This window comes from Mus pahari, chromosome 2, assembly GCF_900095145.1.
Source record: "Mus pahari chromosome 2, PAHARI_EIJ_v1.1, whole genome shotgun sequence".
Classification (NCBI taxonomy): Eukaryota; Metazoa; Chordata; class Mammalia; order Rodentia; family Muridae; genus Mus; species Mus pahari.
Window position 1 is genome coordinate 67,162,907 of NC_034591.1, and position 14,622 is coordinate 67,177,528.

Genomic DNA, 14,622 nt, shown 5'->3' on the forward strand with positions numbered 1-14,622 from the left:
CTAGGAAAGACTGTATTTCACTTTTATGTGTCTTCCTTGGCTCAGGTGCAGGGTCTGTGTGGTACTTTTACCTGGAACCAACAGGATGACTTTCTGACACCGGCTGGGGACATAGAGACTAGCGTCACTGCCTTTGCTAGCAAGTTCCAAGTGTCAGGTGATGGGAGGTGCCTCTTGGTGTTCAACAGCCCCCTCTTCTCCTGCGGTTCTTACTCTCAGCACCTCACCTTCGCAGAGGCAGCCTGTGCCATCCTGCACGGCCACGCCTTTCAGGTACTAGGGTGTTCCCTCTGCCTATAAGATCAAGGTGCCAAAAGTCTAGAGAGAGTTCAAGGGCACAGGGAGGCAACAGGGAGGATCAGATCCCAAGGGAATGAGATCCACAGAGACAGGACTAACCGCCCCTTTTCTTTTTGCCCCAAGGAGTGTCATAAATTAGTAGACAGGGAACCATTTCGATTACGGTGCTTGGAGGCCGTGTGTGGCTGTGCCCCTGACAGGGACTGCCTGTGCCCTGTGCTCTCTGCCTATGCACGCCACTGTGCCCAGGAGGGCGTCCTGCTGCAATGGAGGAATGAGACCCTGTGCCGTGAGTTTCTCCGCCCAGGCCCCTCACCTCTCCCTTCCCAGTGTCCCCCCCCCCATCATTAGGAGGAGCTGGAGGGGGCAGGAATTCCTTCCTTACCAGATTATTTTTTTTAAAGATTTATTTATTTATTCTATGTAAGTACACTGTAGCTGTCTTCAGACACTCCAGAAGAGAGCATCAGATTTCATTATGGATGGTTGTGAGCCACCATATGGTTACTGGGATTTGAACTCAGGACCTTTGGAAGAGCAGTCAGTGCTCTTAACCACTGAGCCATCTGAGCCATCTCGCCAGCCCCTCCTTACCAGACTATTGCTAGGCTCTTTGTCCTGAAGAGGTGCAGAGACTTGAGGTCCAGACAAGGTGGCTAAGCTTCTGATTTGCATACATTCCTGTGTCCAGCTGTTTCATGTCCTGGTGGCCAGGTGTACCAGGAGTGTGCCCCAGTGTGTGGTCACCATTGTGGGGAGCCAGAGGACTGTAAAGAGCTGGGCATCTGTGTGGCTGGTTGTAATTGTCCCCCGGGACTACTGTGGGACCTTGAGGGCCAGTGTGTGCCTCCCATCGCGTGCCACTGTCAACTTGAAGGCCATCGTTATGCCTTTAACACCACCACCACTGTGAGAGACTGCAGCCACTGGTAAGACCTGCCACCCTTGGGCAAGGGGGAGGGGGAGGGAAAAAGGAGAAGGAAGGGGGGAGGGAGGGAGGGAGGGAGGAGGAGGAGAGGAGAGGAGGAGAATGGCTGGTGTGCCGCTGCATGGTCACAGCGGTTGTCAGGGAGGGATGGCCGGGTGCTGATTCTGTCTCAGTGCTGCAACACTGTCAGCTTCAGGAAGTTCTTGCTCACTGCATGTTGTGTTGATTTTACTTCCTAACTATAGTCTAATAAAGTGTGGGAGGTGCAAAACCATTCCTACTTGGTAGATGAGGAAAGAGAGGCTCTCAGCTTGGCAGACCATTTGTTACTGAGAAGGCAAGAGGGGGCCTGTATCTCAGGAGGCCAGGGCAGGTTCTAGGGCACTTCAGTGGGTCCCCTCTCCTGCTTTGGACAAGTGGTAAATGTCTCAGTCACTTTTCTTGTTTCTGGGACCAAATACCTGATAGGAAGCAGCTCAGGAGAGGAAGTGATTATTTTAGCTCACAGTGCAGGGAAATACAGCCCACTAGGGTGGGGAAGTCATGACGGCAGGAGGCAGCTCAGGAAACAGGGAGAGATGGAGGCTGGAATTTGGCTCACTTTCTTATTACCCCAGGACCTCAGCCCATGGAACGGTGCTGCCCACAGCCCGGGTGGGTTTTCACACCTTAACTAACTTGATTATAAAAATCCTTCATGGACAGGCCCAGAGATTAGTCTCCTAGGCGACTCTAGGTCTCATCAAATTGACAGTCAAGCTTAGTCATCACATCAGGAGAGTCGGTATCCCCACCCCACTAGGGCCAGACAGAAGAGGGGCTGTGGATCCCAGGCATGTGGGCTTCCTGAACAGCTTGCCCGCCCATGCTAGGGGCTCGGGTGTTGGAAGTAGAACTGTTTTGGTCTCTAGCACTGGGACCAGGTTCCTAGCATTAGTGGATCCAGATGCCTGCAGAGGTCCTTACTATCTTGGTTCCTGAGATTCGTTGTGTCTGACCAGGGGATAAGGATAGCCCGATGAGCCCATGCTGAGCCTGGCTCTTCCACCTTCCCTTCCTCTACAGCATCTGCCAGGAGAGGGGCCTCTGGAACTGCACAGCCCACCACTGCCCCCGACTGCAGACACTCTGCCCTCAGGAGCTCATCTATGTCCCTGGCGCCTGCCTTCTCACCTGTGACAAACCCCGTGCCAACCGGTCCTGTCAGGCTGGAAGCACTGATGGCTGTGTCTGTCCCCCTGGCACTGTATTGCTGGTGAGGCTGGAAAAGGGACCCATGGGGCAACAACATGCCTCTCCCCATACAAGGAGTCTGCCCTGCTCCCTAGATGCCCAAAAACAGTGCTTTCTCCTTCACATAGGACAAGCACTGTGTGTCTCCTGATCTTTGTCCCTGTCGCCACAATGGGCAATGGTACCCGCCCAATGCCACCATCCAGGAAGACTGCAACATTTGGTATGTTCAGTCCCCATCCCTGTTACCATATGACCTTGTGACCCCTGACTTCCTAGGCCATCGTGCCTCTTTTCACTACTAGGGGTTAAAATGGTGCCTGGGGCAGCACATGCAGAGTGGCCTGGACCCTGGGGACCCTCCAGAATTCTTCCACACTCAGGCAGGGTATGTCTGGATTATTGTTGATGGCTCTGTCCTGTCTCTTGCTCACAGTGTGTGCCAGGGCCAGCACTGGCACTGCACAGGTCAGCGGTGCAGTGGATGGTGCCAGGTATCCGGTGCTCCCCACTATGTGACGTTTGATGGGCTGGTCTTTACCTTTCCTGGGGCCTGCGAGTACCTGCTGGTGAGAGAGGCTGGTGGCCGCTTCAGTGTCTCCATCCAGAACTTGCCTTGTGGGGCCAGTGGCCTCACATGCACCAAGGCGTTGGCTGTGCGTCTGGACAGCACTGTTGTGCGCATGCTGAGAGGTGACTGTGACCTAGAATGACTGGATACTGGCAGAGGGTGCGGGGTAAAGCATCATAGCTCCTCCCAGCCCCTCGCTGGGTTTCGTTGTCCTATGGTGGGGTGGGGTGGAGTCAGAACTCTGGAAGCCTGTGAGATCGAGTCCCAGAGAAGACTAATGACCCACCCAAGGTCACCTAGGAAATGAAGCAAAAGAAAGTTTGGAAGAGTGGCTGGGTGGATCTCTCGGGGACAAAACTAAGTTTTTACACCTTCCCTTCTTCAGGTCAGGCCGTAACAGTGAATGGAGTGAGCATAAGGCTCCCTAAAGTCTATACAGGCCCCGGCCTGAGCCTGCGCCATGCTGGCCTCTTCCTGCTGCTGACAACACGCCTGGGTCTCACTCTGCTCTGGGATGGAGGTCAGGCTCTGTCCTTCTGCCTTTAGCCCACACTAGGCCTTCACGCTAGCAGCTGGATTTCCCCCAGACCCTTCTTCCTCAGTGCCTGCCAGGCTCTGAGGTAGAGGCGGACCCCTGACAGCCCACTCAGGACCCATCTCCAGTATGACAGCCAGGCCAAGATATCGGCTGCCTCCCACCTTCCCACCCTCTGCCCAGTGCCCCTCACCCAGTGGCCACCCATGTCTTACAGCCCCTGGAAATGGTTGGAGCTTCCATATTATATTTTCATAACTGTGTTTCTCTTCATTTTACAAGCATGACCACCCTGCTGAAGAAACATTTAGAAATACCAAGTTTTAGGAAGAAATGAAAATAGACCAGCTGATATCGCACTACCCAAACATAAGCAGTTGGCGTTTTAGAAATATAACTGTTAGTGAGGAACTGGGGAAACCAAAATAACCCTGTGTGGGTCTGGTCCTCTCGGCTGGGCTAGCCTAGAGTCTCCTGCCACAGAAGAGTCTCTTGGCCCATCCAGAAGCCAGTCCCCACCTGAATCTGGCCTGGTGGGGAGATTTTGCTGTCTTTCAACCTAGAGTTAGTTAGGAAACTACTTCCTAGTTGGCTCCTAGATGTCGCTCTTCAGTTGTCCCCTGTTGAGTAGGGCTCCTGTGCAGGAGGCTGCTGTACCCATGTGTCTTTCTGCCCCAGCCTGCTGAGGGCCCTGGAAGTCACTCTTTTAATGCCACCAGGCACCCGGGTGCTGGTACAGCTGTCCCCTGACTTCCGTGGCCGTGTGGCTGGGCTGTGCGGGAACTTTGATAGTGATGCCAGTAATGACCTGCGGAGTCGCCAAGGAGTCCTGGAGCCCACAGCAGAGCTGACTGCGCATTCCTGGCGCCTCAATCCCCTGTGCCCAGAGCCAGGAGACCTGCCACATCCTTGTACAGTGAGCAGGGCAGGGTAGCCAGAAGGGAGGGTGGATACACTAGCTGAGAGAGAGAGAGAGAGAGAGAGAGAGAGAGAGAGAGAGAGAGAGATCCACAAAAGTACCCTGTGTTGCAGGTTAATGCCCATCGGGCGAACTGGGCGCGGGCACGCTGTGAGGTGATATTGCAGCCAGTCTTTGCCCCGTGTCACACAGAGGTGCCCCCACAGCAGTACTATGAGTGGTGTGTGCACGATGCTTGTGGGTAAGAAGGCTGTGTGGTGGGTGCAATGGGCATGCTGAGGGGTGGGGTGGGGTGGGGATGTATGATAGGCTGACGGTGCCACCCCACAGCTGTGACACAGGGGGTGACTGTGAGTGCCTCTGCTCAGCCATTGCCACATATGCTGATGAGTGTGCCCGGCACAGATGCCATGTGCGTTGGCGCAGCCAGGAACTCTGCCGTGAGTGTGTCCTACTCAATCCTGCCTACATTGAGCCCCCTGAAAGGTGCTTCCCCTGTCCCACCAGCTGACTCTTTAGTCACGCAAGTTCAAATGTGACCTGGGTGCTCACTCTGTGGCTGGACACTTTTCTTAATGGACCAGACGTGGGAATGGCTGGTGCACAGGGCTGGCATCTTTCATCTTCCTTTGGGGAGCATCTTGATAGAGGTCTCTAGTGTGCACCCTGTGCGTCCCTTGGGTGTCAACTGAAGCTGTATTACCTGTGACGTTGCTTCCTGGTGCCCTTGGGCTTCAGTGAGCAGAGCCTCTCTTCTACCCATTCAGCCCTACAGTGTGAAGGAGGTCAGGTGTATGAACCCTGTGGCTCTACATGTCCGCCCACTTGCCACGACCACCATCCTGAGCTCAGATGGCACTGCCAGGCCGTCACGTGTGTGGAGGGCTGCTTCTGCCCCGAGGGGACACTGCTGCATGGTATGTCGTTGGGGAGAGAACACTGAGACTGGGTAAAGGCCGCAGGTGTTAGCTGGGTCTCCTTTGTCCTGAATCCTGTGCTCTGTGTTCTCAGGAGGAGCCTGCGTGGAGCTGGCTGCCTGTCCCTGTGAGTGGCAGGGCAGTTTCTTCCCACCAGGGACTGTGCTGCAAAAGGACTGTGGAAACTGGTGAGTGGGAGACCCAGGGGAAGCCTGCTCTCTCGGGCCGAACAGGCTGACCTGTGGCTAATGCCAGGCCTCCATGGGCTCAGCACGTGTCAGGGAAGCCAGTGGCACTGTGACCGTGGTGGTGCCCCGTGTGACGACGTGGAACCTGGCTGTGCAGAAGGAGAGGCTCTGTGCAGAGAGAATGGGCACTGCGTGCCACTTGAATGGCTTTGTGACAACCAGGATGACTGTGGTGATGGCTCAGATGAGGAGGGTGAGTATAACCTGTGTGTGGAGGTTACAGGGACAGATAACTGAGTTTACTGAAGCCGATGCCCTAGGGTGGCATCTTAAATCACTGCTTCCCCTGCCAGGAGCTGTGGCTTGGGTGATGGGCAGGGACTGAGGGACAGAGAGGGTATTCCGGTCCTTCTTGGGCCAGAACCTTTGGCAGCACACCATCCTGATCCTGCTTGCTTGTCCCATGCCAGGGTGTGCCACCCCAGTCTGTGGGGAGGGACAGATGTCTTGCCAGTCTGGCCACTGCCTGCCCCTGTCCCTGGTCTGTGACGGGCAGGATGACTGTGGAGACGGCACAGATGAGCAAGGGTGCCTATGTCCCCATGGCTCTTTGGTCTGTGCCGACGGTCGCTGCCTGCCACCTGCCCTGCTGTGTGATGGTCATCCTGACTGTCTGGATGCTGCAGACGAAGATCACTGCCTGGGTGAGGACTCTCTGCCCTGCCTCCAGCCCCCTGAATATCCATCCCATTCTATGTCTGGTCTCCACTCATGAAGGTGGTACTTGTGAATGATTAAGTGGAGATCCCCAAAAGAGATAGAATAAGGGGCAATCCCAGGAGCTGGATTGCTCAGTGGTTAAGAATACATGTTGCGCCAGCTATTGGATGGAACACAGGGTCCCCAATGGAGGAGCTAGAGAAAGTACCCAAGGAGTTGAAGGGGGCTGCAACCCTGTAGGTGGAACAACAATATGAACTAACCAGTACCCCAGAGCTCCTGTCTCTAGCTGCATATGTAGCAGAAGATGGCTTAATCAGCCATCACTGGGAAGAGAGGCCCCTTGGTCTTGCAAACTTTATATGACCCAGCACAAGGGAAGGCCTGGCCCAAGTAGTGGGAGTGGGTGGGTAGGGGAGCAGGGGTGGGGGTGGGGTATAGGGAACTTTCGGGGTAGCATTTGAAATGTAAATAAAGATAATAATAATAATAATAATAATAATAATAATAATAATAAGAAGAAGAAGAAGAATACATGTTGCTCTTCAAGAAAACCTAAAATTAGCTCCCAGCATCCATGCTGAACCCCACAACCAACTATAACTCCAGATCTAGGGGTTCTGACATGCTCTTCTGGGCTCGACAGGCCCCTGCATACATGTAGCATACATGCACAGACACATACATTTTTTATGTCTTAAAAGGGGTAAATCTCAGGATCACCTCCTCTCCTCTGACTGCAGGGCCGGTGAGCTGCATCTCTGGAGAGGTATCTTGTGTTGATGGCACTTGTGTCAGGACCATCCAGCTGTGTGATGGGGTTTGGGACTGCCCAGATGGAGCTGATGAGGGGCCTAGCCACTGTTCTCTGCCTTCTCTGCCTACTCCTCCTGCGGGCATTGGGCAGAACCCTTCCACCAGCTCCCTGGATACAGCACTGAGTCCTGCGGGTAGTACCAGCCCTGGTGAGTCTCTGGGAATAAACAGGGTGAGAAAGTTGGAAGCCAGATATGCTGCCCTGGAAGGGGATGAGTGAGTATCTCAGAAGGAAGCATTTGGACCAAATTCTGGGGCTAGGAGCTCTGGAGTGAAGTGGTCAGTGTTTGAAAAGGATGGAAGGTCCAGAATTACTTCCTGGTGTCCAGGGCCTCCCTCTGAACAAGTGAAGGAGGAACTAATGGTGTCCAGGGACCAGGGGAAAGCTTGTGGAACGCAAAACAGCAGCCGCATGCAAGAATAGGTGGGGCTAGGTTAGGACGGGGCATGCTCAGGTAAGTGTGTGTGGGGGGTGCTGGACCTAGAGGGCAGCCCCAGAGGAGATGTGAGGGTGAGTTGGGCCTGCAGAGTCGAGAGTCCACTCTGCTGGTCTAAGCAGCACACCCTCTGCAGCGCCGCCCTGCAGCCTCTCGGAGTTCCAGTGCGACAGTGGCGAGTGCACCCCTCGGGGCTGGCAGTGTGACCAAGAGGAAGACTGCCCCGACGGCAGCGATGAGCTTGACTGCGGTGGGCCCTGCATGCCGTACCAGGTGCCCTGTGACCACAGCCCACACTGCGTGTCCCCAGGACAGCTATGTGATGGAGTGACACAGTGCCCCGATGGTTCAGATGAGGACCCTGATGTTTGCGGTACAAGTCTCATACCTTACTCTGTCCCTTCTGCTGGTGGCCCGGCAGTCTGGGGCCTGAGCACTGGCCACTATTGGTTGGCCCACGCTGTGGCAGTTCGGTGCACAGCTAGACTGTGGCTGGGGATATCAGAGGCTGAGTGATTGGTTTGGTTTGGTTTCTTTGATCTTTACCATGAAATATGCCCTGGATTTTTTTTTTTCCCCTGTGGGCGCATGGGAGAGTAGAAGGTAATCTCTTGTATGTTCACATTTGGGCGAGAGGAAACAGAGCATGGGTGGTGGCAGAGGCCATGAGGGTGGGTCTGTGGGGAAACTTCCCCATCTACGGCTTCTCCCTACCTCACCTGAGTAGGATTCTTTGTGCCCTTGCAAATCAGCACCTCACGCCCTGGCTACCTCACCAGAGAGCCCATTAAGCCGTTCACAGGCCCTTACTTTTCTCCAGGACCATTCAACCCCTCATTCTAAAGGTCCCTTTGATCTAGGACAGGACAATGCCCACTACACATGCCATCCTCTAATGCCCTGGCTTTCTGTTTGTCCCTCTGTGAGGATAGGTTGGGGGGTGGGACAGGAGCATGCTAGGATACTTCTGTTTGATTGTTTGTTTGTTTGTTTGTTTGTTTTTTGAGACAGACTTTCTCTGTGTAGCCTTGACTGTCCTAGAACTCACCTTCCGCCTGCCTCTGCTGGGATTAAAGGTGCAACCCACCACCGCTCATCTGACAGGACACTTCTTGCCCATAGGCTCCACCCAGTTGCCCTCGTGCCAAGGCCTCTCCTGTGGTTTGGCTCCCTGGCTGTGCCTGAGTCCCAGGCAGCTCTGTGATGGGATCCTAGATTGTCCCCAGGGCGAGGATGAGCTGGACTGTACTATGGACAGTTTTCCTGCTTTCTAGGAAATGGCTGTAATTTCTAGCTAACTGTTCTTTCTTCCCCAGAGGAGCAATCAGCCTCAGGAGGCCCCAACAGGACAGGGGCTCCCTGTCCAGAATTCTCCTGTCCTGATGGCACTTGCATTGATTTCCTGCTGGTAAGAGTCTCAAGCCTGGGTGGGTAGGCTCGAACTTTATAACCTAACCAGAAGCCTGGCCCTGCTGCTTTCCCAGGTTTGTGATGGGAACCCAGACTGTGAATTGGCAGATGAAGCAGAGCCCTCTTTGGATGAGCAGGGTTGTGGGGCCTGGGGCTCCTGGGGTCCATGGGCGCCATGCAGTCAGACCTGCGGGTCTGGCGTACGGAGTCGGAACCGGAACTGCTCCACATCCAGTCTCCAGGTGCTACAGAACTGCCCGGGCCTGCAGCACCAGTCACAGGCCTGCTTCATGGAAGCCTGCCCAGGTGAGGGAAGGGACATCTGACAGGGGAAGTGGGGCAGAAGGTCCTAGGGACAGAGGTGACAATAGAGGCTCTTAAGCCTAGCCCTGCCTCAAAGCCCGCACCCCCCACCCCCACCCCCCACTGTCCTGGCCCTCCCTTGCAGTGGATGGCGAATGGAGCTCCTGGTCTCCCTGGTCTCCATGTTCTGAACCCTGTGGGGGCACCACGACACGGCATCGCCAGTGCCAGCCACCCCAGAATGGGGGCCAGGACTGTGCCCTGTTGCCTGGAAGCACTCGTAGCACCCGCCAGACCAGTGAGTAAAGGGGAGAGGGCACAGCAAGGGCACAAGGTGACTGATGATTGGATGCTGAGTGGGTAGGTGAATGTTGGGGGAGGGGACCTTGGGGTGGGTGGGTAGTGGGTCAGTGGGAGGAGACAGCAGGAACAGAAGGTTACAGGAGGGTACTGTGGGCATGGGAGTTACCACGTGAGACATTGAAGACATGGAGGCTTGTGGTGCGTGCAGAATGTGATGGACACCGGGCCTTTGCTGCAGATGCCTCTCTCAGGGCTCTGACTTTGCCCTTGCCCACTTTCAGGCCCCTGCCCTCAGGAGGGCTGCCTCAATGCCACTTGCTTTGGGGAGTTGGTATTCCGGACGTGTGCCCCCTGCCCTCTGACTTGTGATGACATTTCTGGTCAGGCCGCGTGCCCTCCTGACAGGCCCTGCAGCAGCCCAGGTGAGGGGGTCTGGGCTGGGTCTGTTGAGGCCTTGCTTTGCATGACGCCTAATGCTGGGCTTTATCTAGGTTGCTGGTGCCCGGAAGGGAAGGTGCTGAGCACTGAGGGCCAGTGTGTGAGGCCCAGGCAGTGCCCCTGCTTGGTGGATGGTGCCCGTTACTGGCCTGGACAACGCATCAAGATGGACTGCCAGCTCTGCGTCTGCCAGGATGGGCAGCCACATCGCTGCAGGCCCAATCCAGAATGTGCTGGTAAGCCTCTGTTCAGGCCGTTCCCTGGGGAGGTTGGGGGGGGGCTGCTTCCTCTCCAGACCACCGAGCCCTGACTTCTGTTGTCACTCAGTGGATTGTGGCTGGTCTTCCTGGTCCCCTTGGGCAGAGTGCCTGGGCCCCTGCAGCAGCCAGAGCCTCCAGTGGTCTTTCCGGAGCCCTAACAACCCACGCCTCTCTGGGCACGGTCGCCAGTGCCGTGGCATCCACCGCAAAGCCCGAAGGTACAGGATGGGGACACAATCTATCCTCTACCCTTGCTCAGGAGGTAAACTATGATCCCCTCATATCAGCCGGAGACCCCAGACTAGCAGCCTGCTGTCTGACCCCGGATACCCCAGACTAGCAGCCTGCTGTCTGACCCCGGAGACCCCAGACTAGCAGCCTGCTGTCTGACCCCGGAGACCCCAGACTAGCAGCCTGCTGTCTGACCCCGGAGACCCCAGACTAGCAACCTGCTGTCTGACCCCCAACTGATACCTCAGCCGTCTTTTCCTATGTCACCCTTGTACTTGCTAGATCCAGGAGCCTACAAATAGAGTTTGAGCAACCCAGTGGCAGGAATGGATCTGTATCTCTCGTGGGTGGAGAGCACATCTGGTGCGGCTTGTAGGGGCACAGTCATTTCAGCTCTTCTGGGGCAGGCTGTGTTTACCTGCGGTGTTGGCCCAAAGTGCTTCTCTCTCCTATGGAACCTCCAGGGATAGAGTGGGAATACAGCATCACCAAACATTTACCCAGGACTTTCTTAGTTTTATTACAAGCCTAGGAATGCCCTTTGTCCACCAAGTAGGGTGGAGGTAGCTTTGAGCGAACTCCCTTCTCCTGGAGCTGTAACCATGTCTCCCTTCCCAGGTGCCAGACAGAACCCTGTGAGGGCTGTGAACAGTGGGGCCTCATGTACCATGTCGGGGAACGCTGGCGTGGGGGCCCCTGCATGGTGTGTGAGTGTCTGCACAGGAGTATCACACGCTGCTCCCCCTATTGCCCAATAGGCAGCTGTCCCCAGGTGAGGGGCCTGGGAATGTGGAGAGGGCGGGGCCTGGAAAGGTGATATGGACCATCCAGGCCTGGGGAAAACGATGGTGTGGATCGGTGATGGACAAGTGGCTTGGCTCCTATCTTCCCACAGGGCTGGGTCCTGGTGGAGGGGATGGGAGAATCGTGTTGCCACTGTGCGCTGCCTGGTGAGTGGGACTGGAGAGCAGCAGAGCCTCAAGACGAGAAGAATCCACTGAAGGCTATGGCAGGGAGCTGTGGTGGGGTTTCCTTATCCTAAAGGCATTTTTACAAATTGAGGAAGCTAGTGCCCGCCTAGCATGTACCGTTACATAGGTTGTTCACTTCACAATGAGTCTCTCCCTAACGCCTACATAGGTTAGAACGGCACCTGGTCCACACTCATCTGAAGGTTGTTTTAGCCTGGGAGTTTTATTCTGTTCTCTAAGTAGTGAGTGGAGGCGGAAAGCCCCAATGCATCCACAGAAAGGAGGCACCCATCCCAGCTGGCATTTGTCCCTGAGAAGCCATGAGAGGGAACGTGTTCCAGGAAGGGGGGACCTGAGTGCTGGGTTGGTAGCTGGTGGCAGCCTCTCCCACTCTTTCTCCTGACCACTGGGTCTCTACACAGAAAAGAACCAGACAATGATCCCCATGACCACTCCTGCCCCTGCCTCTGCCCCCAGCCCTCAGATTGGAGCCCCTCTGGTCACCTATGTTCTGCCTCCCCCCACGGCAGGTAAGACTGCCGAGAAGGACTGCCCTAGCGGTTGTCAGACCTTTAGAGAAACAGAATCTCTGGCCCAGTCCCCTGCCGGTGGCGAAGTCACCCTTCCCAAGTTGCACGCCCCAGCCCTGCCCCACCCTTGTTCCATGTTTCTGTCCTCTGTGCTGCATCTCCCCCGTGGCTCCCTGATTGTCCCTGCCACCCTCGGTTTTGCCATGCTCGAGCCTACCTCTCTCTTTCTCTCCTGTGCCCAGATGCCTGCTATTCTCCCCTGGGCCTGGCTGGATTGCCCATGTGGGCACCATCCCAGCACCTGGAACACACCACCAGGGCTGACCCCGGGGAAGCTCCCACGGCAGGGCCTGAGGGTGCTTCTGCTGAGTGGCACACCGAGCCACTCTATCTGCAGCTGGACCTGGGTTGGCCTCGGAACCTCACTGGTCCGTGAGGAGGAGGGGACAGGATAGGGGGTGGGGGAGGAGTGGCTGGCTCAATGCTAACCCTTCCCTGTCCCCCCTCAGGCATCATTGTGCAGAGGGCTGGCTCTTCTGCCGCTCATGTCTCCACTTTGTCGCTCCAGTTCAGCAGTGACAGTCTACTGTGGCACAATTATCTCAACTCTCTGTCTAGTACCCTGCCCCCACCCAAGGTACTGAGCCCTCCAGTGCCCTGGGGCAGGTGGCCCAACAAACCCCTTTGTGGATGCCACAGCCATGGTCCCTAAGGCACGCTCATTCCCCTGGGCGACAGTCCTTGCTTTAGATGTCTGTGGATCACCTGCTAACTAGCAGAGACTATGCTCAGTAGAGTTGAGAGTCTAGGGACATCTGAAAACACCAAAGTAGCTTAGAATCTGCATACACGACCCTCTGCCAGCGTGTGAAAGGGCAGGCTGGGACCACAGCCAGTTCACAGAGGCCCTCGGAAGCAGAGGTCACTGCAGCAGCCTCTGCACAGGACTATTCCTTTAGGGGTGGGTGTTCTCCCCAGGAACACAGGCCCCTGCAGCCTTAGGACTCAGTCCACTCATGCCCATTCTCCTTAAAGAGTACCTGCTTTATATGGAAGTAACATCCATGTCATGAGGGTTGGGGGGACTCAGGAGGGACACCAAAACAGTTACAATGGTGGCTTGAGCAAGAGGTGGGACTTGGGCAGCAAGTAATGTCTTCCACAGTCTTCCCCAGAGAGCTGGAACCATATGGCCCCTGAGGTATGGACATTCGACCAGATGGTACAGGCAAGGTACATCAGGGTGTGGCCACGTGATGGCCACCTCAGAGACAACAATCAGCACAATATCTTCCTATGGGTGGAGCTACTGGGCTGTAAGCCAGGAACAGGTCAGCTTGGGAGCTGGAGGGACAAGGGTGGGCCGTGTGATGTCAGGAGTCCTCAGTCGTATATTTTCCACAGGGTCCCCATTGGCACCCCTATGTCCAGGGAGCAGGCACCGCTGTGCCAGTGGCGAATGTGCCCCAAAGGGTGGTCCATGTGATGGTGCTGTGGACTGTGAGGATGGCTCTGATGAGGAGGGATGTGGGCCCCTTCGTGCAAGCACTACCAGCAGGTATGGTCTGGCCTCGGGCTGGACATAGGTGGAAAGGTGAATGGGAGGAACGCTGTCTTGCCTTCTCAAACTGTGACTGTTGAGGAGTCATAGCTGGGTGCCCCTCAGCCCTTACCTCCATCAGAGTCTTGGGTTCTGTACGTTCTCCTGATACCTGGAGTTTAGCAACTCTCAAAGGATGGTCCCTGAGCTAAGACCACCACCACCCAGCGTGATAGATCGCCGGGAGTCACTCAGTTTCTACCTGGTCCCGAGGGTGGCAGTGGGAGTGCTTTACCCATCCTCTGGTGATCATGACATGATCAAACTGAGACTACTGTTGGACCTCACCTTTGCCAACCTTGGTGGGCAGTGCCCCTCCTGAATGCCCTACCCTGGCCTAGACCCCCCTGATCTCTTTGGAATGGTTGGGCTCCAGGGCTAGGAGATTCCCTGGAACCCTCTTGGTGGTTTTTCTTCCTAGAGTCCATCCCACGGCCAGGACCCCAGCCCTCTCCCCGACTCAGCCTGGAAAGTTTCCGTTCCATCCCAGAGAGGTGAGTGGGGATTTGAGTTCCACTCCCTCAGCCATGCATTTCCTGCATCTTCATCGTCCTCCCTCTGCATGCATTCAGTGGCTTTTCCTCCAGCTTGTGTTTCCCGATGCTATTCTGTCAGACCTTCAGTCCTGAACTGTCTGGGAGCCAGCTTGGCATGAGGTAGGGTGCTGAGTGCTGGAGGGACAGAGTGGTGTGGAGATGGACAGGGCAGGCCATCGAGGTGGTGCGGTCTGGGCGGCAAGGACTCTGTCATGGGTGAGGAGACACCAGGGCATTTGCTTTTAGACTCCATGCCTGGGGTATCTGGGACAAAGCTTGAAGGATGGGGATATTTGTAACCCAAAGGGGGACAGGGCACTTTCCATTGACAAACAACCTGCTCAGAGCATTGGGGAGGCCCAGAGCTTTGGGGGAAAGAGCTGAAGTGGTTGCACAGGTGGGCCAATGTGTGAGGATGCCTAGGCTCAGGTGATCTACCTGCCAGGGGAGGTTAGCTCAGTTATGAGTTCTGTGGG

The 14,622-nt window shown here is 55.7% G+C and overlaps 1 protein-coding gene across 1 annotated transcript in view; it reads left to right on the top strand.

The window, feature by feature from the left end:
* The window catches only part of Sspo (SCO-spondin), a 52,476-nt gene that overhangs the window by 6,919 nt on the left and 30,935 nt on the right, over positions 1 to 14,622 (top strand). Inside the window, 30 exon segments of the mRNA XM_021191211.1 lie at positions 46 to 273; positions 424 to 589; positions 992 to 1,229; positions 2,294 to 2,483; positions 2,590 to 2,684; positions 2,898 to 3,154; positions 3,418 to 3,552; positions 4,287 to 4,483; positions 4,600 to 4,727; positions 4,817 to 4,926; positions 5,254 to 5,403; positions 5,498 to 5,591; positions 5,675 to 5,844; positions 6,062 to 6,295; positions 7,055 to 7,276; positions 7,701 to 7,937; positions 8,881 to 8,972; positions 9,049 to 9,280; positions 9,423 to 9,575; positions 9,862 to 10,002; positions 10,072 to 10,254; positions 10,346 to 10,496; positions 11,128 to 11,281; positions 11,405 to 11,459; positions 11,903 to 12,010; positions 12,253 to 12,438; positions 12,520 to 12,647; positions 13,176 to 13,326; positions 13,415 to 13,568; positions 14,032 to 14,104. Of these exon segments, the coding sequence (XP_021046870.1) occupies positions 46 to 273; positions 424 to 589; positions 992 to 1,229; positions 2,294 to 2,483; positions 2,590 to 2,684; positions 2,898 to 3,154; positions 3,418 to 3,552; positions 4,287 to 4,483; positions 4,600 to 4,727; positions 4,817 to 4,926; positions 5,254 to 5,403; positions 5,498 to 5,591; positions 5,675 to 5,844; positions 6,062 to 6,295; positions 7,055 to 7,276; positions 7,701 to 7,937; positions 8,881 to 8,972; positions 9,049 to 9,280; positions 9,423 to 9,575; positions 9,862 to 10,002; positions 10,072 to 10,254; positions 10,346 to 10,496; positions 11,128 to 11,281; positions 11,405 to 11,459; positions 11,903 to 12,010; positions 12,253 to 12,438; positions 12,520 to 12,647; positions 13,176 to 13,326; positions 13,415 to 13,568; positions 14,032 to 14,104 (4,812 nt within the window).